This window comes from Acartia tonsa, chromosome 11 (genome assembly GCF_053477335.1).
Source record: "Acartia tonsa isolate MP-2025a chromosome 11, ASM5347733v1, whole genome shotgun sequence".
Lineage (NCBI taxonomy): Eukaryota > Metazoa > Arthropoda > Copepoda > Calanoida > Acartiidae > Acartia > Acartia tonsa.
The window spans coordinates 16,414,513-16,436,506 of NC_137270.1; the positions used below are offsets into that span (position 1 = coordinate 16,414,513).

The 21,994-nt window shown below is 35.4% G+C and overlaps 2 protein-coding genes across 2 annotated transcripts in view; both read right to left on the reverse strand.

The window, feature by feature from the left end:
- The window catches only part of LOC145331385 (exostosin-2-like), a 37,861-nt gene extending 22,637 nt beyond the window's left edge, over positions 1 to 15,224 (reverse strand). The window contains exons 1-4 of the mRNA XM_080176009.1: positions 15,139 to 15,224; positions 13,715 to 13,787; positions 2,439 to 2,571; positions 1,923 to 2,057 (exon numbers count right to left, since the gene is read on the reverse strand). Coding sequence (XP_080032135.1) covers positions 1,923 to 2,057; positions 2,439 to 2,571; positions 13,715 to 13,787; positions 15,139 to 15,216 — 419 coding nt within the window. The 5' untranslated portion in view covers positions 15,217 to 15,224. The remainder of the gene's footprint in view (positions 1 to 1,922; positions 2,058 to 2,438; positions 2,572 to 13,714; positions 13,788 to 15,138) is intronic.
- A 207-nt stretch (positions 15,225 to 15,431) lies between these two features.
- Positions 15,432 to 21,938, reverse strand: LOC145331147 (exostosin-2-like). The gene is made up of 10 exons (XM_080175772.1): positions 21,795 to 21,938; positions 20,881 to 21,020; positions 20,553 to 20,634; positions 20,271 to 20,364; positions 19,983 to 20,060; positions 17,624 to 17,703; positions 17,041 to 17,107; positions 16,511 to 16,610; positions 15,748 to 15,916; positions 15,432 to 15,454 (listed from the first exon to the last, which is right to left on the reverse strand). The coding sequence occupies exons 1-10, from the start codon at positions 21,850 to 21,852 to the stop codon at positions 15,432 to 15,434; spliced, it is 891 nt and encodes a 296-aa protein (XP_080031898.1). The 5' UTR covers positions 21,853 to 21,938.
- Between the last annotated feature and the right edge of the window lie 56 nt (positions 21,939 to 21,994).

Consider the following 21,994-nt stretch of genomic DNA (forward strand, 5'->3'; position numbering starts at 1 on the left):
AATTATTAATGGACACGTAACAAAAGTTTTTCATAACCCTGTTCATAAAACTTTGGGTACCAGTATAATTTACAGACAAATGTTCCTTTCCTACCTGGTTTAAGCAATTTTAGTTTAATAAACAGTGAGATTTATGTAAAAATAGCGAGGGGTAAGATTTGATTTTCACAAAATAAAGACTTGCACGTTGTAGCGTTCGAATCTTGGCTCAACAAAGCATCATAACCAAAGACGTTGAAAAAGAGCCCATCTACTGCTGCTATGTCAGATACCAGACTTACATAGTAAGAGTAGGGGGAATGCCTTGACATTAAAAACAGGCCCTTTTTATAAACAAAATTGAGGCTAAACTGTCTATCGCGTCCTCTGAATATAAAATAAGTAAGTAGTTGCATCTCATTCATGAGAAGTCTTCATTTTAAACACATAATAGAAGACTTTAAATAATGATTAAATAAAAGTAGGAAGGATTTATACAGATTTAACCATTCTTGACCTTGCCCTTGTCAAAAGATGATGGGTGCTCTTACATTTCAACACACAGAAAAATAACAAAAATTTTCAATTCAATATTTCTTTATTTAGTTCTTTTGTTAACTAATTATAACAATCAATCAATCAATAATCTTTGTATAAATTCAATTTTTTCAAATCGATCTATTTATACTTTAATCTAATAAGCAAAATATCAATCAATTCAAACAAGTCATCTTTTCAATCATCAATCATTTCATCAATAAATGATTGATCTATTAATAGTAAATTATCAATAAATTATCATTTAATTAACCTGTATTTTCATATATTCAAATATTCATCTTTTAACGGTTTGTATGAAGCCTAAAAAGATGAGAAGACAGCTGTCTCATTCAAAATCTAATATCTCTTCCCCTTTATGTACACACATACTTACATACACACACACACACACACACACACACACACACACAAAAGAATATTTTGCCATTGAAAATTTTGTATGAAAAATGTATTGTATTATGGGAAAAGATCTATGCACAAGAGAGATAGGTAATCTTCTTTTCTCAGGGATCTTGAGGGATAAGACAATGGACGATAAATTGATATTCATCCCTATTATTGATAACTTAAATCACCCCTTCTGTATTAAAATTATTAGTTAAAAAGTTAGGACACTACTAGTTTGAAATTAGCCAATAAAAGTTCTATAAAAGTCCCCAAAGTTTTTGAGCCAACACATGAGTTAATGTGGTTATAAAATATTATATCAGTATTATTTGCAGACCAGTGTCCCCTTCCTCACATGTAGAAAATCACCAGATAGGTATTTTATTAAAATAGCCAAAAAATTGCCTTTCTCCCATTCCTTTACTCTTATAATTAAAGACCCTTCACATTTTATTGCTAATGTCAATTAGCAATAAAGAAACACATGAGTAAATGATGGCGCACCCTTTTCTTTCCTCATCTTTATTCTTTTATTGTTTGGATAGAATTAAATCTTAGTACAGCTATTTTACAATATATACCATATCAACAAGAAAGATAATAGTACCAAAGCTCAGAAATATAACAAAATAAAAAGATTCCTACAGAGGAAAGAAAAAAATTAAAAAGTAGATCATATTTCATTACTTAATTGAATAAGCCCCACATAGCTATACAGAAGGACATAGATTAGATCCAAAACTTCCTATAAAATTTAGACACCTATCATGAAACAACCTATTAATTAACGACCCCCCCCCCCACCCCCCACCCGAAAAAAATATTTCAGACTTAACCGCTTAGTATAATAAAAAATACGATTGTGGAGTACAATTTTAAAACTATCAAACACTTTACTAAAGTCTAGCCTGCCATAATTAACCTCTATCTACGTTCAGCAGTTTTTTTTCTTGCAAAATTTTACAGCGAACTGTACCAGATCCAATTATTGTTACCTGTCCAGAAATAAGGGAGACTGGTGAGTTGTATCCATATTCCAAACAGGATTGCTGAGCCCTTTCTCTGGAAACATCCTGGCATCCAGGATTTGCAGTGTTGTTAGTGCAATATGACCAGGAGTTTTCATATAACTAAAGGATTAACTTATTAATATTAAAAAGAAAACGACTAGGTAATCTTAATGATGGATGTAGAATATACGTGGATATTATAACAGGAGAAAAATTTTCGCCAATTTAGGTTAAAATTTTCCCTTGCTTTTATCGGTCGGGCCGTTTATCCAGTAGGAGGGGAGGGGGGGAGATCGTTTTTTAGCCCGCAAGAGAGTTCACTTTATCATAAAACATGAAAATCTGGTGTAAGATCCAAGTAATAATATATCCATTGTCTTAATACACAAAAAATAAAAAATGAACAGGTAGAAAAATTATATTTCTAAATTCGAATCTATCGGACGATTTTAACACAATATTCCTTAGTTTAATATGCAGTAATTTATATTGAATAAGTTCCTGTGAAAAACTTTATGCATTTGTGTAAGCTTCTGTTTATATTTATGTTCTGTAACGGTATCCAGAATGTTGTCTATGGAGCCCAGATCTTTGGGTCGAATCTGGACACTTAGCTGAGACCAGTCAATAATTTCTGTACACATTAAAACTCTCATTATCAAAAGCGAAGATTTTCTACATATTGAGTCGGTTCGTCCGTAACGAAAAGTTCTTAAGCATTTTAGAATTATCTTATCGATTTCAAACCTAGCAAGATAATTTCTATAACAGTTTGGTACATTTTGAAAGAGTTTTTGCATATCTTGAGGTGTTATTTTTGAAATTTTATGAAACTTTTATATGTTTTATGTCTTGTTCAGTGCTTTAATGACAATTTCATAAAAAATTCTAGTTCGTTAAAAATATTTTAAGCTTGGCCGGTGGATAATTCTGTACTTTATTATAAAATAATCTAAAGATTATGTCTTCCTATTTCATAATTTACAACAAGTTTTAAGTGGGTAGTTTATCTAAAGCTAGTATAAATTGTTAAATTGTTACTTAACTTGAGGATTTATTTACAATACAAATAAATCTAAAATCTTTCCTATTTATTCTTAATCTTTAAAGTTTAAAGTTTTACATTCAACAGGGAATAGCATTCTAAAAATATAATATCTGTACAACTCTCATCCCAAGCTCCTCTGTGGAGAGCGTCATTCATTACGATGACTTAATTTGGGACACCTGCCATATTCGGCGAGGGTGAGGTAATAAAGAGTAGCTTCCTTGAAGCAGCGGGTCAAGGCATAATGCACTTGGGCGTGGAGCTTGATAGCCCTAGTGGTTATACTAAAGTGTCTCGTCCTTCACCGAATCTCCATGACTGCTTAGTTTCAAACACTAAGAAACAATGGCTACACATACACAAACTATTAGATACCGTAGCAAATAAAAAATAATGATGATTTCTATGACGATAAGGCACAATATTATAACAATGCATCTCTATGAAAAGTCCTAAACAGACCTATCTATCCTGTATTCGAACAATTTCAAGACTGAATTGCTTTATTTAAAATTTACTTTCATTCTGTACGTCTTAATGTTTGTTTGTCCGCCTGTTTTTTTGAGCTTTGCTTTTGGGATGTTATCATCCTTGTATTTTATAAAACTTTACCGTTTCTCAGATTAACCCTTAACGGTCAGGGGAAAGGGGGGGGGGGGGCGTGGGCGTTGAAAGGTTGTTAAATAAAAGGGTGAATGGAGCGAAAATTGACTTTGACTTACTTTGAACGCCCCCCCCCCCCCCCCCCCCCGACCGATTAAGGTGCGGCAAGGGGCCCGACTGTTAAGGGTTAAAGGTTTACAAACTTGTATAAATAATCTTCCTTACAAAGACAGGGCAAACTTTACAATTTCTGCTTTTCAAATCTACAACAATTTTGAAGCAATTGCGTAATTAAAATTGTGCCAACTTTACCCCTCCTCCTATCTATTAAAGGGTTTTAAAGTGGGTTAAATAAAGAGATAAACGGCTGATTTTTATTGTAAAAATTCCTTTGACCTATCCGAATCTTCTCTATAACTTATTTTGTTATCACGTTTATTATTTTTTTAGGCTAAAAGGCAAGGGAAATTGAGGTTCATTTAAATAGATTATAAGCATCTACTCATATAACTTTGTCCATAAGTCTGTTTATCTTTTTATATTTATATATATTTTGTTTTAATCCAATGCTTAGATAATGTTTTCTTATTCTAAGCATATCTAAAAGGAGAGGTAGGTAATATATTCCTTTAATATTATACGGGACTTTTCCAAATTTTGTATTATATTTCAATTACACAAATAGAAAGGAAAGTTTGGGGATAAAGCTTTCAATGCACGACGCTTTTATAATCCTTATTTAAAAGTTACAGAATGTCTGTGCACCAAACAATCTTGCTAAATGCTGAACCGATATGGTTCTCCTTTACAATGTAATTCTCATAGGCAAAAGAAAGGTTTTTTCCTATTTTAAACCATATATAACCATCCTCCCAAAAAAATCAGACCTGGAAAGGTTTCTCTCCAAAATTTAAAAATCAATGGGAGTCGACTGCTCCTTCAAAAATGCCCCTAGAGGCCTTGTGTCGGTATGTATTTCTTGTATTCCCCGGCAAGTTCGAACCCATTAATCCCTTTTTCCTTACACCAGAATTCCCCAGAGAATGAGTGTGTTACGTGGCATTCCTAACTATCTCCGCGCGTGGCTTGTAAACAAACAAAAGAGACGCGCACTTTTCCTTTGATATTTCCCACGAGACGAGCTACGTGAATGAAAATAATGTATTGCTTGAATATACATGCGCTCTGATGTGTGGAAGATCTCAAATAAGCCTTCCTGCTTAGTTTGACATCATATGTGGTAAGAATTTATCTTTTAATTCTTGAAAATAAGCGTAGAATGGTACAATTTTATGAAGAAATTTAAATCATTAATTTTTCAACAAATAGACCATTTAACTGCTAAGTTTTGATATACGAATATTTACTTTTATAATGTTGATTATTTTATTCTAAAATTATCAATTTCTGATGCGATTTAATATGATTCATGCCAATTTTAAGTTTTTTAGAAAATTCATATTTTTTATTAAATTAAAATCACGCAACCTTGATGCTAAAAAAATAATAACAATTAATTTTATGTAATTAATTCTTATATTTTTGTTTTAGACTTACTGTTTTCATGGTAATAAATACACATTCGTAAACTTCACTATGTTGGTCATTCGGAGGGCTTCGAGATAAGATTTCGAGAACGGCTAGGCATTGCGTTCCAAAACAATGAAAACAAGACAGAACAGATGCAGCTAAGAAGAATCTGTGAAGTTTTGTGAATGTGTTGGTTGTGATACCTTACCACACATTATTATAGTCATAATCAGTACAGTTAACTTTAGTGACAATCATGGGTCCTAAAAAGAATAAAGGTGATCAATTGAGAAAGCGGCTGCGCCCAGCCGTTGATGCCCTAACCAGTGAGCTAAGTAGAGTGATGAAGTTGGTCAGTGATACTTCAGAACTTGATGTTAGACATCTCACTAAGGAGTCAATCCTTGTCCACGACAAGTTCGAAACATTCGACAGCATCATGGACGGTTTTAACAAGCTTGGTTTGAGAATCCAAGAGCTTGATGAGTTTAGTGACATTTATTCTGATATAGTTACTGTGCAAAAAGACTATAGTGCTTTGAAGGATGCTCTTGATGCTATAGAAGAGCTTAATGACATTCAAAGTGTTGTTGATTTAGTTGGTGATAATTTGCCTAACCATCAGGCTGAACTATATGATCGATGCTTGAAGATCGTGAAAGTTATTAAAGGGTCATATTTTCCCTTACCCGATCCAATTATAAACACTTTGTCTGCATTGATGAAACAATTGGCTGAGGTTAAGCTTGAACCTGTGAAGCCATCCACGACGACGGCGGGTGCCCCAGCAGCATCGCCATTTGTGTCACCGTTTGGCACACCACAGTTCGCCACCGGTTCCATGTTCACGCCAGGATATATGAATCGTGTTGACGAGCGGCTTCTCCCCTCATTCGACGGCCAGGAAGCATCTTACGTAAGTTTAAAGGACAATTTTAAAAAGCTTACTGTAGGACAGGACCCGTCGTATTTGCAGTTATTGTTGAGCAGTGAGAAAGTCTGTAAAAATAAAGAGCTGAGACTCCAATTAACTCAGATTCAATCGCATGAATCTCAGTGGGCTTACCTTGACTTGCGTTTCAAGTCTAAGACACGTCAAATGCTCTGCCTTTTCAACCAATGGGAGAAGAAGTCTAAGCCGTCGGACTCCAACCAGATTGTGACTGTGTTAGCAGAGTTCGGTGGTGCAGTTAGCCAGCTGGAGCAGCTGACTAAAGATGATGAAGATGATGAGGTTACCACCAGCCAGTGGTTGACCGTGATCCTTCTGGAGATGTTATCCAAGAAGTTACCTCGAGATTTTCAAGACAAGCTTAATTTGGCATTGGGCTCAATGGACGTCCCAAATGTGCCAAAGTTGATGCAGATTATCGAAGAGCAGAGGGGCGCTATTTTAATGCGGTGCTCGACTGATATGGACACCCCCTCTAAGAAGAAGGGTAATCCTGCGGCAGCAGCTACAGCCGTAGGTAAACCTGGGTCTCCAGCAAAGACCAAGAAGAAACAGCCTTGCCCGTCGGAAGGTTGCAGTTCTGAACACTTGTTGTTTAAGTGTTCTAAGTTTAGGGATCTGTCTGTTCCTGAACGTAAAAACTTTATCAAGAAAATCGGCGCCTGTTTGCTTTGCCTTCAAAAGGGACACAGGGTTGCTGATTGTCCTAAGGCCGATAGACTTGGCAGCTGTACTATAGACAGCTGCAATCAGCCTCATAATTCATTATTACATGAATCTGTTGCTGGTGGACAAGTTGCGGCAGTTTATGAATCACAGTTGTTCAGCAAGAACAATTATATGCTGATGTTGCAGCAGCTCCCAGCCGTGGCGGCTGACAAACGCCAAGTCACCGTCAACGCGATGTGGGATAGTGGAGCTAATCTCACACTAATTTCTAGAAGTATCGCCAAGAAGTTAGAGTTGCCATCAACTGGTCGCACAGCTACTATTTCTTTGGCGGATGGAAAGAGCCAAGCATGTCCTACGGTTAAAATCTGCTTGGTTGACCGCAACCGGAATTGCCATATTCTGGAGGCGGCGGTAGTGCCTAGCATTGGTACTGACGAAGGTTTACGTTCTATTGATCCTGCAGCCGCCGCCGAGATTTTCGATATGAAGCCTGATAATTTCTCTATGGTTGATGGTAAGATAGATGTTCTTATTGGGCACCTGACACCAGCTATGTTCCCGTGTGCAGATAAAATGGTTGGTGATTCTAGACTGTACAAAAGCTTATTTGGTACAGGTTATCTAGATGTGTCTGCAGACGGCAGGACTGTTGCTAATCCTGTCGCTTGTAAAGCTACTAAGCTAGAGGTCAGCAAGATGGAGTTCCTTTCCACGGAGAGTCTGAGAATACAGCCGCCATCAATGTGCAGCGGCTGTAAGAACTGCCGCCATTGCGCTGCCATTGCTGCCGGGCAGTCCGCCTTGGACGTGCGCAAGCGGCAGCTGATTGAAGAAGGTTTGACACTGGATCTTGAGAGCTGTATCTGGACGGCTTCATATCCTTATAAGACGCCGCCAAGTGTGTTGTTTGATAATTCAGAGCAGGCGTACAAGATTTGCCTGCGTGACCGGCAAAGAATGGTCAAAAAAGGCGAATATGATACTTTCTGCCAAGTGTTTAATGAAGCTGTTTCTCGTGGCGTGTATGTTAGAGCGTCGCCAGAAGATCTGTCTTATACTGGGCCTGTTTATTATTCGAGCCTGGTGTGTGCATATAAAGAAAGTATTTCCACGCCGTTGAGGATATGCGCCAACAGCAGTCTCTGTTGCAAGGGGATGAGTCTCAACAGTATTATGATGGATGGGCCAGTTCCATTATATTCCCTGATGCACAATCTTATTCGGTTCAGAAGCTACAAGTGTGCGCTTGTGGCTGATATCCAGAAGTTTTATAACAGTTTGTTAGCTACCTATGAAGATTCTCAGCTGAAACGCGTATTTTTTGCTGATACAGTTGATGGAGAGCCGGAGGTTTACCTCACCAAAACTGTTAATTTTGGCGAGGCCCTCGCAGGCGATATGGCCGTGACCACCCTCAGACTCACTGGTCGTATTTTTGGTGGAAGATCCCTGCAGGATGTTCAGGATGTTTATGGATCTGAGAAGATTAAAGGTTCTGATGTTGTAGCCAAACAAGATGTGTGGAGAGATGTTCAGCAGCCACTCAGATCTGAATTTGTGTTGTATCAAGATCCTCCTTCTGTAAAATTGGAGACTTGTACTTACGTGGATGACCACTTAAGCGGTCATAACAGTAAACCTGAAGCTGTCCAGCTGGTCCGAGAGCTGGAGCAGATGATTGAACCTGGAAATTTCAGATTTAAATCTGTTATTTATTCTGGAGATGATGTTGACAGAGCAAAAGTATTGGGCATTGTTTGGGACCCAAAACAGGATATATTGTTTTTGCCTGTTAGAGCCAACCACGGCGCGAAGATTAAAGGTAGAAAGTTGCTGGAGGACCTGGACTTGGAGGATCTCTGGAGAAGTCTACCTGAAACGATAACTAAACGAGAAGTTTGGAGAATCGTACAACAATTGTACGACCCGTTGGGTTTAGCTTCACCATTGTTGCTTAAATCCAAGCTATGTCTACGCTCAGTTTGCATACATGGATGTGACTGGGATGATTCCATACCTGGAGAGTTGAGGTCAGAGTTTGTGAGCAGCCTCCAGGACAGGGCGGCACTTGGAAATGTGTCGTTTAGACGTTCGATGGTTCCTGATAAGCCATTGGGGCTTCCAATGGTAATTGGTTTCTGTGATGCATCAAGCTCAGCCTATGCAGCCATTATCTACCTGAGGTGGCCAATTGCTGGAGGATTTGATGTAGTTTTGTGTTGCGCCAAGTCACGTGTCGCACCAGTTAAGATGGAGTCTATACCGAGGTTAGAAATGTTATCGTGCCTAATCTTGGCAAGGCTTGTGGATACAGTTGTCAGAGCCATACCATTTGACATCTCTGGCAAAGTATTTTTTAGTGATAGCAGCTGCGCCCTAGCACAATTATCTAGTGACAGTGTTATGCTAAATGTCTTCAACAGTCATCGTGTTTCTGAAATACAGCAGTTGACGAGCCCTGAAGATTGGAGATGGGTACCTACCCAACACAACATTGCGGATTTAGCTACGCGAGGTTTGTGTACAATTGAGGATGTACAACCTGGATCTACTTACCAGGAAGGTCCAAGCTAGTTGCGCCTGGAACAGGACCAGTGGCCCGTTAAAACGGCGGGTGAGGTTAACGCATCTATTCCTGAGAGTGAGCTTAATCCAAAGATGGCGAAGCTCAAGGTAATGTTCACACAAATGGTGGACAATGATTTCTGGAGGTCGCTGGCAAAGAGGACCTACAAGCAGGCAAGAAGGACTGTAGCTGCAGTTCTTAAGGCTGCTAACCTTTTCAAATTGTTACTTGTCAAGAAACGTGGTGTTGCAACAAATGAGGATGGTGGTAGCAACAAGGATAGTTCTAGGTATTATGAGAACTATACTTTCACAAACACTTACTTGGATTCTGTTTGTGACCTGTTTTTGACATCCTTCAACCAAGAGAAGGAAATGACCATGGACGCCGAGGGGAAGTTCGATTCTCTTCAACCGTATCATCACAAAGTCCAGGTTTGTTGGCCCATAGTGGGTCACGATGGATGTTTTCCTCTTCGGACATTTACAATACTAAAAATGGCCGCCAGAGGTGACGAAGCTCTTGAGGCCGCAGCTGGAGGCCCAAGGAAAATTATGAAGGACAGCTCAGGTGTTGTCTTGCTTAGCCGCCACAACAGGCTGGCAAAGCTGATTCTACAACAAAGTCATGATGAACTGGGCCATGGAGGCCATCGTAAGACTTTGGCGCAAAGCCGAAGGTATGCTTGGATCACACATGGCCGCATGGAGGCTATGAAAGTGGTCAAGAATTGTGCTGCATGTTCCATTGAGTATGCCAAGCGTTCGAGTCCCGCAATGGCGGATATCCTGCCAGACCGTGTGGAGCCGTCAGTGCCCTTCCAAGAGGTTCATATGGACCTTGCGGGTCCCATGGAAGTTGTGAAACCTGGCGTTGGCACCAGGAAAACCAAGACAAAGTACAAAGTCTGGTTGTTGATAGTAGCTTGTAGATTTACACAGGCTGTGTTTATTGATGTTTTGACAGATTATTCAACTGAAGCCGTGCTGGTCGGCTTGAGAAAACTTCAGGCGTTTTACAACATGCCAAGAAGAGTTACTACTGATCGTGGTACCAATATGGCTGGTACCAAACGCATTCTAGATGAACTTTTGAAGGATACAAGGATGCATTTTGAGTGGCATCTTGTGCCCACAGCTGCACATTCATTTGTTGGCACTGTGGAGAGACAGGTTGGGCTGGTCAAGCGAGTGTTGAACAAGAAGTTGGCCGGAGCTACCGTAACCTTCAATGATTTACTGTTGTTGTGTGCTGAGACAGCTAGAGTGCTGAATTCTAAACCGTTGACTTATGCCACTGCTGGCGAAGATGTCAATACCTGGAGAATTATTTCACCTGCTGATTTGCTTGGAGGCAGGACAAATGATGCAATCTGTACGTTTGAAACCGGTTGCAAGGAACCGATTACCAAGAGGTTGGAGAACTTGGAGGAGTTGACCAGGCAGTTCCATCAGGTGTACAAGGAGCAGCTCATGCCCGAGCTGTTGAGGTCCATCAAGTGGCGCCGCAACGAGGTGCTGCTCGAGCCAGGAGATGTGGTGCTTGTTGATGACAGCACAAGTTTGATGAAGAAGTTTAGATTGGGACGAGTTCAAGAAGTGCGCCCAGGTGGAAGGACCGTGGTTGCCAAATACAAATTATCAGACGGAGTCGCCGCCACAGATAACGAGACTTCCGCAAGACGACTACTGAAGATCAATCTACCCAAAGTTTAGTATAAGTATCGTTCTTGTTTAACTTTGAATTTTATTTTTTCGGTAGATTTATCAGATTTTTTTCGAAAGACAAAAAACGCAATTTTTGATACAATTTCGTTTAAACTTTCAAATCGATGCAAGATTTTTTCTCATTTGAAATGCAAACTTAAGTTTTTATACGTTTTCGCAAGTTCTTTCAATGATTTAAGTCTTTCCGAGACCTGGGATTTTTTTCGAGGAAAATTTCCTAGGTACCTATGCAGATATAAACATTTTTATCCTTGTTGGATTGAAATTTGATATGATAAGAAATTAACAAAATGAGATTTTTACATCATTTAAATATTTCTTTATGAATTTTATTACAATCACATAAATAATTTAATATTACATGCATATTAAATTATTAATATTTACCTTTGAACTGATGTACCTAAAGAAAAAATGCAGATTTTTTTCGCGATGAATTAAGTAGATTCTTTGATTTTCGTAGAATTTAGCTTAATAAGACCGCTTTACGACGTACCTAAGCTCTGTTTCCTCGGCCAGGCCCGACGCAAAACGGCAAAACTAAAGCATAAAATATTTCATTTTGATTGATTTACTTTGATTGATGAATTTAAAAGTTTCTTTGAATTATTTCATGATTCTTTTTATTTTGTTTTGAATTAAACATCACTAATTATGTTTGTTTCAGTTGATGCAGCCCTGCGCCAGAAATCCTGTTAGAAATTATGCAGTATCGAAAGTCGTGATGGAAAGTCATAACGTCCAACAGGATAGCTGGAACAAGGCATTTATTATTATTTGATGGACATTGTTAGTTTGTATCTTGAGGGATTCATTCTAACTGAGGCCCAGATTGCCTTTAATTATGACTGTATGAATATGTATATGTTGCTTTCTTCTTAAAACAGAGAGAAATTGAAGATTCAGCATTTTAGAGAAGTTCTTTTCTTATATTGAGCTTTTGTTTTATTTTAGTAAATTTAATTTGCATATTTCAATTGCAATTTTAATTTTACGCAATTTTGATTCACAAAGATTTAAAATTATGAAATTTTAATTTTCCGAAGTTTGATGATTTTTTACAGTCATATTTTATTTAGATTTAAGTATCTATTTTATTAAAACATGTTTAGATTTAAGGATCTTACTTATCTTATCTGAAAAATGTTTAGATGTAAGCAAATTATTCTTCTGTCGGAGAAAAATTCTAATTATTGAGAAGTTTTTATGCAATTTTACTTTTCTTTTCTAGCAAAAAAGATTTAGTAGAAGAAATGTTATTATTTAATCTTTCTTTCTTTGATGAAAAAAGTTTGAGTTGATTATTTAATTATCGATGCGATTTTTAGTATAAAAATCATTTACCTATTTTATTATGTAGGTACCTAATTGAAGTTTAGGTACTAATGATTATTAATTCATGTATTCGCAATTACATGGTCTGTAATTCTAATTTTATTTGAGATTATGAGGCCATGATATAATGAGATGTGTGAGTGGTAAATGTGCATTTCATGAATGTTGAATGCTTTTCCCATTCCCTTATTCCTGTCCTTATGTGGTAGCTGAGGCGGTTTGAGTTGTTGTGGTATTCGTAAGTTTCCATAACCAATTTTAGGCCTTATGGCCATGACTTTTTAAACTCTTGTAATTTATGCGTTATGAGATTGTGATTTCGTGGACACTGTCTGCACGCATGTTGCAAAGATGAGGTATTGTGTTCGATTCCCAGTGAATAGACGGGTGTGTGTCGGTATGTATTTCTTGTATTCCCCGGCAAGTTCGAACCCATTAATCCCTTTTTCCTTACACCAGAATTCCCCAGAGAATGAGTGTGTTACGTGGCATTCCTAACTATCTCCGCGCGTGGCTTGTAAACAAACAAAAGAGACGCGCACTTTTCCTTTGATATTTCCCACGAGACGAGCTACGTGAATGAAAATAATGTATTGCTTGAATATACATGCGCTCTGATGTGTGGAAGATCTCAAATAAGCCTTCCTGCTTAGTTTGACATCATATGTGGTAAGAATTTATCTTTTAATTCTTGAAAATAAGCGTAGAATGGTACAATTTTATGAAGAAATTTAAATCATTAATTTTTCAACAAATAGACCATTTAACTGCTAAGTTTTGATATACGAATATTTACTTTTATAATGTTGATTATTTTATTCTAAAATTATCAATTTCTGATGCGATTTAATATGATTCGTGCCAATTTTAAGTTTTTTAGAAAATTCATATTTTTTATTAAATTAAAATCACGCAACCTTGATGCTAAAAAAATAATAACAATTAATTTTATGTAATTAATTCTTATATTTTTGTTTTAGACTTACTGTTTTCATGGTAATAAATACACATTCGTAAACTTCACTATGTTGGTCATTCGGGGGGCTTCGAGATAAGATTTCGAGAACGGCTAGGCATTGCGTTCCGAAACAGGCCTCTAGGGAACGTAACAACTAGTACAAGTTATTATGTTTTAAGTTAATTGCTACTATGCCCCTAGAATCTCAAGACTCTATTTTTAAAGGGGGAGAAATAGGGTAAAAAATCTAAGAACTTTAATAGCCCAAAACCATCACGAGACACATTAAACTGACTATTTTATAAGATTAAATAGGTAAATATTTTTATAGTTCACTGCAAACTAAGCAAGTTTATATTATAAGCATAATGAGAGTTTTATTTTGCCTGAGAATGGAAGAATATGTTGTGCAGCCGCAAGGATGACTGGTACACATCCTAGCTCCAGGTACAAGCTCAACTTAACATTTAAACAGTTGTATTATCTATCTATCTATTAGCAGGATGACTGGTACACACCCTAGCTCCAGGTACAAGCTCAACTAAACATTTAAACACTGATTATCTATCTATTCTTAAACTTAAACTAATTATCTATCTATCTATCTATCTATTAGCAGGATGGCTGGTACACATCCTAGCTCCAGGTACAAGCTCAACTGAACATTTAAACAGTTGTATTATCTATCTATCTATTAGCAGGATGACTGATACACATCCTAGCTCCAGGTACAAGCTCAACTGAACATTTAAACAGTTGTATTATCTATCTATCTATTAGCAGGATGACTGGTACACATCCTAGCTCCAGGTACAAGCTCAACTGAACATTTAAACAGTTGTATTATCTATCTATCTATTAGCAGGATGACTGGTACACATCCTAGCTCCAGGTACAAGCTTAACTGAACATTTAAACAGTTGTATTATCTATCTATCTATTAGCAGGATGAATGGTACACATCCTAGCTCCAGGTACAAGCTTAACTGAACATTTAAACACTGTTATCTATCTATTCTTACCCATCCATAGTTAATCTATTATTCCTATATAGCTATCTATTTATACCTATACATCTATCTATTAGCAAGATGACTGGTACACATCCTAGTTGATTAACTATAATTTACACCTTTTTATCTATCTAATAGTAAGTAAAATAGGGCTGTGGTAACACACATTCTGACTAAAGTAATGTGGTAGCCGGACAGACAGACTGTCACTTCCCAGAGCATGCTACGTTCCGGGGCTCCTGGTAAAACACAGGTGGTTAATCCCCTAACCATCACATTCTTAAGCCAACCCTTTCTTCTATTGTTTGACCGCCAGAGAACGCGGTCAAAGTTTATCACCCGCCGATGTGGGGAGTGAGTTGCCCCTCCCCCCTTCATGTTCCAGATAACCTACCCTTTTCCGGGGGACGTCTACCTTACCCCCACAGGGGCCTGCCTGTCTGCTTTTCACCTGGCTTGCAGCCCCCCATTTTCTCCACACCCATTTTCTACCTAACCCAATATTGTAATCTGTTTGTATATAAAGCCATTAATTTGTTATGTATAATCAGTTCTAAATAAACCTTCAAACTGTAACTACTTGAAGTATTTTATTGATAGAATTATTAAGGCTAGGGGCTCTTTAGACCGGACTCGCTCAGTAGGGTTGAACTGCTTCACCCCTACCACAGTAACACTGTGATTTTTATATCTATTTATATGAATCAACTTTTCTATTTCTTTGTAGGTATCCACCTATCTATGTATTTCATTTGTATCCATTTATCGATCTCTATTTGTAATTTGTATTCATCTACCTGTAGATTCGTAACAACAGAATTTTGAACACTAACAAAACAAAATCTTGCACTTGATATCAAAGATTCTTGGTCCATTTTTTTTATTCCTGTCAAATTACTTATATTGATTTATGAACAACTAGCTGTTTCGTAAACCTAAAGGCCTCTAGGGTGTAGCCCCTAACAAAAGCTTAGAAGGTATCAAAGTTTTAGTCAAAGATTATAAAATGTAGTCAAAGATTATAAAATGTAAGCAAATATGAATATACTTAGAACGGAATCAAATAAAATTGATTAAATTAATGTATAGCTTATAATAGTATTTCTTTTTCATCTGCAAAATATAAAAAAGCAACAAAAAATCTTTTTAATTTTGTTTAATTTTTTTAATGTCTAGTAATTTTTTTGAATTATATTTAGAGACGACTAGCGGCTAAACTTGGAACTACATATCAAAGTACATCCCATCAAAACTTTTACTTACTAAAAAGAATTAAAAGAACATATTTCTAGTTAATCAAATATATCTAGAGCATTTTTGTCCATAAGTAACGCAACAACAATTCTAGTTTAAAAGTAATAAAAAATGATGGACATGCATTAAATATATAACAGCAGCGCTTTTACCACTAATAATCAATATAATTCCTTTAGAACAAAATATATTCTGATTTGGGGGTGAACAAGGACGGGTAAACACAACAGTGGCGGAGCCGGACTTTAAATCATCTAAAATCAGCTGGTCCACGTTGTCAGAGAATACGAGTAGTTTGATTTTCTTTTCATCAGGTTTTATCTAAAATTGAGTACCCCCTTATAATAAAGAGGTTGGATATAAGATATATAAACTATTAGTAGCTCTCATGAGACAGCGGGTCAAGTCATAATGTGCTTGAACGTGGAGCTTGATAACCCTAGTGGCTAGACAAAAGTGTCTCAGCCTACTCCATGACTACTTAGGCCCAAACCCTAAGAAACTATGGCTAATCAATCAATCTAAATAAGATATTCCAAAGCGATGAACCTTTTTTTAGGGCAAAAGTTATCAATAAAGCATTGATTTATAACGGTCTTGTTCTAGGTTATTTCATGTTTATACTAAGTAAGAACTGTGGCCCTTTGCATTTCATTTTATTTTTAGACCTTTGTTTGTCATATTCATCTAGAATGATACCTACCTATCTCATTTCAAAATTCACTCAACCTCCCACTCAAAAAAAAATTAAAACCTGTCTAGGAACTATGCATTTATATACTAGTAAAATCTAAACTTTCTAACCAATAACTTTAATTTTAAGAAATGGTAATTTTTTATCATCATTGGGGATGTTCACCGATTTAACATACATTGTCTTATCCCTTAAGATCCCTGTGTAAATACAAACCTTACCTTATTAAAATTAAGTTGACTAGATAAGGCAGGATTTGATTCCATTAAATTATTTCTACTACTAGGCACATACAACGGTATTGATATGTCAAAATTAGACCTGAAACATGATTAGTTAAGTAAATCAGTAAGTAGGTATTATATTATTTATGAAAAAAGGTAATGGTATGCCAAACGGAAATAAAAATAAAGGAAACATGAAAAACAATCTTGAAATAAAAAGAAATAAAACGTTACATTCCTTCAATTTTTTTAGAACTAGCGGCTACATCCCCCCCCCCCCCCCCAAGAGGCCTCTAGGAGCACTTGAGAGAAAGGGGGGAGGGGAGGTAATCAACCTTCCACTTAAAATTTTAGTATTTAAAAGAAGATTTAATTCAATTTTTAACTACCACACATTTATTACCTACTTACAATGTCTAGTATTTTATTCAATGTCACCAATAACCTTAAATGTATAATGTATATGACCTACAGACAAACAAATTATGCTTATAGAGCAGCTTCGCTTCTAAATCTAAAATCCTTACCTATAACTGAATGTATTAAAATTAGGCGAAGCAATCATAGCACTTCCTACGTTTAAACTATCAGGATCTAAAATAAAATTTTTATTATAGATATATTTTTTAAAATGAGTGGATCTACTTAGAGATTCTGTAAAGCACAGTGTTCACAGAAACATTCAAAAAAGCTAAAAATAATACAACTAAGACTCCTATAGACATATAATATGAATCTCAATTGGAATAAGTGCCAAGATCTTATTTAAAACATTGCAATTTTGATTTTTTATCCATTTATTAAATCAATTTAAGCCATTGAACACATCAATGGATTTGGATATACGTGGATATATTGACAGGGGAAAATTAGTCGTCAATTTAGCTTGCCTATATGGACCTCATTTACAGGTAAGTTCGTTCATCCAGAAGGAAGGAAGGGGTAAATGGGGAATATCGTTATTCTAGCCAGCTGCGAGTATTACTTATCAGAGTACATAAAAATATAATGCAACATTTAAGTAATAATATATTGATTAACACGTAGAAAAGTTTGCTTTCAAAACGATTTCAAATAAAAAGCATAAAAATGAAGAAAAAAGTTACCTACCTTCTAAAAAATTAAATATAAGATGATTTTTTCCTCCATTCCAATATTGTAAAGACTGAAGAAGAGAGGATAAACTAGTTCTGATGGACAAAACATACTTCATTTTTTCAAACAAAAAAAACTAGAACAATCATGTCAATAAGTAGCGAAAAAGAGGGGGATTTTTTTGCATAATTCCGTAAAAGTGTGTGTTTTAAGACTTTAAAATAGGTGTAAATATTCACTACATAGGTTCCTTCCTTATTGGAAAGAAGTATAGACAAGACATTTATTTACATAACGATACATGAAAATTGTTAATAAAACCCGAAAAAATCGTCAGTTGTTTCAATAATGTCAAACTGACAATAATCTAAATTAACATCATTATATCGATAGTGTTCTCCATTACAGCGATGCTTCAAATAGATCCAGAGGAAATTCATATCAATTGTTCTGTTCTACCATGCTACTAATGAGCATAATATTAATTCATAAACTACCTGTTTTAATATTGCAATAGTTTGTGAATGTATGAAAATTAAGATGAAAGTTTATTTTATTAATGACAAAACCACAGAGCCCATTTCAACATTTCCCTTTTTGTGGTATTACCATATACATAATAACTTTATGTATTATTTATTACAGTCAAAGCACCTTGATGAGTGTTTGTGTCCGTCATTTTATCTGTTGTTAATGCTTGGAGAGAATTCATTCGGTACAGTAGTTAGCCAGATCTAAAAGGGCACATAAAAAAAAATATTACTAGTTTATGTTATACTAGAGACTGAGCACCTAGCATCTATGGGTTCTCTATTCGAAGGTATATGGAAGGACAGAAAAAAGCATAAAGCCATACCAAGACTTTTTTTTATAAAATTAAATAACCTAAAACATCCCGGGACCTTTAAGAAGCTTTACTGTAAAGGAGAAACATCGTATTGCAAGATCCTTCGCTACAGACAAAAAATGCTTACTACTTTAGATTATAGGATGAATGACTAGCATCTATGCCACCTACCACATCAGGCAAAAAGTAACCTAAACCCACCCCAATACAGACAGAAAAAAAATTTCTACTTTTTATAAGAATATACCTAATCCTTAGAAGATTATAAATCTGTAACAATACACCTATTAGGTACCTATCTAATTCTAAAATTATTATAAAGTGTGAAGTAACTAAACAAATGTTAGTGAAATTAATCACATAATTATCAAAACTATTATGAAAGTTTAAGTTTTAACTATCTATCTCAATTCCATTATCAACACCCCCCCCCCCCACTCCCCTCCAACCCCATGTTTCATACTTCATACAATATACTGTATGTTTTCTTAGAAAAGTAAATCCCTTTATATAAAGTAGTAAGGATTTTTGTTGTCTGAAATTTAAAAATCGCTGTTTCAAATGTGTTGTAATTCTTAGGGGAACTTTGTAAATATCGATGTTTGGTTTTAAGCTATTTACCAAGCCTCCACCACCCTCCCCTAGAGTCTAGGTTTGAATTTTATGTTTTGAAACTAGCGGCTTCGCCCCTAGCCTCTAGGGGCTTTGCCCAAAGAGGAAATTTTAAAAAAATGATGTGAGTATGCGAATCATTAAATCTTCTCCTACCAACCCAGCAGAAAAAATTGCGAATGAATCGATAATCCCAGCTGAAAAAAAATTGCAAATGAGTCGCCAATTTTCGCGAATAAATGGCGAATTCGCAAAAATATGCAAAAAAAAATGAAAAAATTAGGGGGGTATTTTTTGTTATTGGGGGTGTCCCACCGCCCAAGAAATTAGCCTAAAACCACCACAGGACCAGTATGTATATTCCCTGAAGAGTAGAATCCAATCGGTTCAGTGGTTACCGAGATCTTAAGGGACGGACGGACAGACAGACAGACGGACAGACATCATTCTAATTTGTATTATACCTTGATAACCTTCAACTAATAAAAATATGTTTTTTATCTCATATTTTTATGTACCTAAATCTATATTTCTACTGTTTTTAAGAAACATATAAGGAAACACACACAGTTTAATTAATATTTAATTTGAGTTTCCTAAAACTTTTAGCTAGTATTACATTTTACACTGTATAGTTTATTTAGCAAATCAATTTAGAGATGATCAAAAAAACAGACGTCTATCTGTGGTAACAGCTGAGTTAACACTTTCCTTATAGAATTTCAATGTATATTAGAACAAGACCAAGGGACCAAAATATACTGGATGGTCTTTGTTAAGGGGTATCTTCAAAAAAATATAAAGCCATCTCTATCATAGTAACTCCCATTTCATCCGTAGCGTAACAGACTGACGGACAAACACAGTGTGATATTGAGTAGGTCCGCTAATATAAAAAAAAATGTATGTATGTTCCTGTGATGTTTAAAGTTAAGAGTATCCACGCTTGGAATAAACAAACAAGCTTCATCAGGATTTGATGTATACATTTCACTGAAACATAAAAAAATACTTTTAGGAAATATTCGAATATTAAGTAGGTACTTAATGAAAAAATCTTTGAAAGTTACGGTTTTACTAGAAGTCGTTTGGTTTTAAAATTAAAATAAGATTTAAAATCCGGCAAAACTATGCCTTTTAAAGACATTTAATTCATTTATTTACAATTGAAAATATAAATATTTCAAGATTAATAATTTTTACCTAGAGGCAATAGCTTCTAAAATTTGAAGGTATTCTGCCGAAATTTCAAGAACAGTAGATTCAGTATAATATTTGGCCATTGGATATATATGCACTGAAAATAGATATATATTTATATATTTATACAATACATAAATAGACAATAGATTAATTAACAGAAGAACATACAAACAAATGGATGGACATATTTACATGGTGGAGTTTACATTGGTTAATATCAAAACAAATATAAATAAGATAGACTGATGGATTAATAAACAAATGGATAGACACTTAACTTACCTTTAATATTTCTATGGTGGAGGTTACATTGGTTAATATCAAAACAAGAATGAAACAAACAAGACTTCATCTTTGGGCTTTCCTAAAAATAATAAATATGTTTCTTGTTTATAAATAGTCAACTTTTTTTAAAGTCGGAAAATTGTTTTTCTTTTAGGTACCATAACCCTGGCGAATTTTTAAAATAGTATTATCCCCCCTTACTCTCAATTGGGTCTTTGAAAATCAACCAATAGTGTCAAACAAGTAGCAGAAAACAATTTGCTAGCAGACGAAAAAGGTAGTTATCTGTACAAACATCTATACTATATATAAATCTATTGCTTACCTTGTTAATATCTTGTTGGAAATGTAAATAGCTCGGATTACCGACCAGAGCCTGGTATATCACAGAAAAGGGCGAGGACTTGATCCTGTGACCAGAAGTAGTTCCGCCAGGATCAAACTCACGCCTCTCCAGCATAAATACTAAAAATAAAAAGATAGTGGTGATTAATAGGAACTCAAAACATAAACAAATATTTACAAATTAAATGAAAAATCACTTATAACAACAAACTGAATATCAATATTTTTTTAGAGGGGATTCACTATTGCGTATAAGAAAATCTATATTTCAATATCCTTATAAAATATCTCCAAATTCAAAAAAATCATGTATAGCATCGTATTGCAGACAATTTTCCACGAAAAATAAAATAAAAATTAAAAGAATATAACTAGATTTTTAGCTCCGAGGAACTCTGTCTATAACACGATGCAATAATTAACTATTCTGAATAAAGCTAAAAATATTGGAAATCTAAAGAAATAGGGCGAAGAAAAATTTCATTAGACGGACAAACATAAATCCTACTACTATGGCAGATCATTCTAAAATGATTTAAGTCGAAAAAATAAGTAAAATCAAATTAAAAAGGGACTAGTTACGCAAAAATCGGCTGACACAAGGGAACAGAATTAGGGCCTTAAAATTTAATTGTTGGAAAAAGTAAAAACTACATGTTATTTTTCCAAAACAAGGATGACAACATCCATAAAAGCGAAGCACTGAAAAGGTAGGACAAACGGACATTAACATTTGTATAGTGTAAAAACTGAATAATCAGAATATAAATTATAAGAGTCGAACCAAAAATGTATGTAAATTTGTTGAAAAACTGCTTGATACAGGACGGACGGACGGACCGACCATAATTATAGAAAAAGCTTCGCTTTTAAAAAGCATAAAAAATAACTTACCTAGTAGAAAAATGCCAAGAGTGAACAACGCACAGAAAGAATATTTACAAAAGCTCATTTTAAAGCTTTTGTTTTTGTGTTATATAGGGTCTTCAGTAAAAATGCCTTATAATCTATATTTTAATATCATTTTTGGTCTGAAAAATAAAATTTCGAGTATTTTTTTTCAACAGCGTATAAAAATATTAAAGAGAATCATA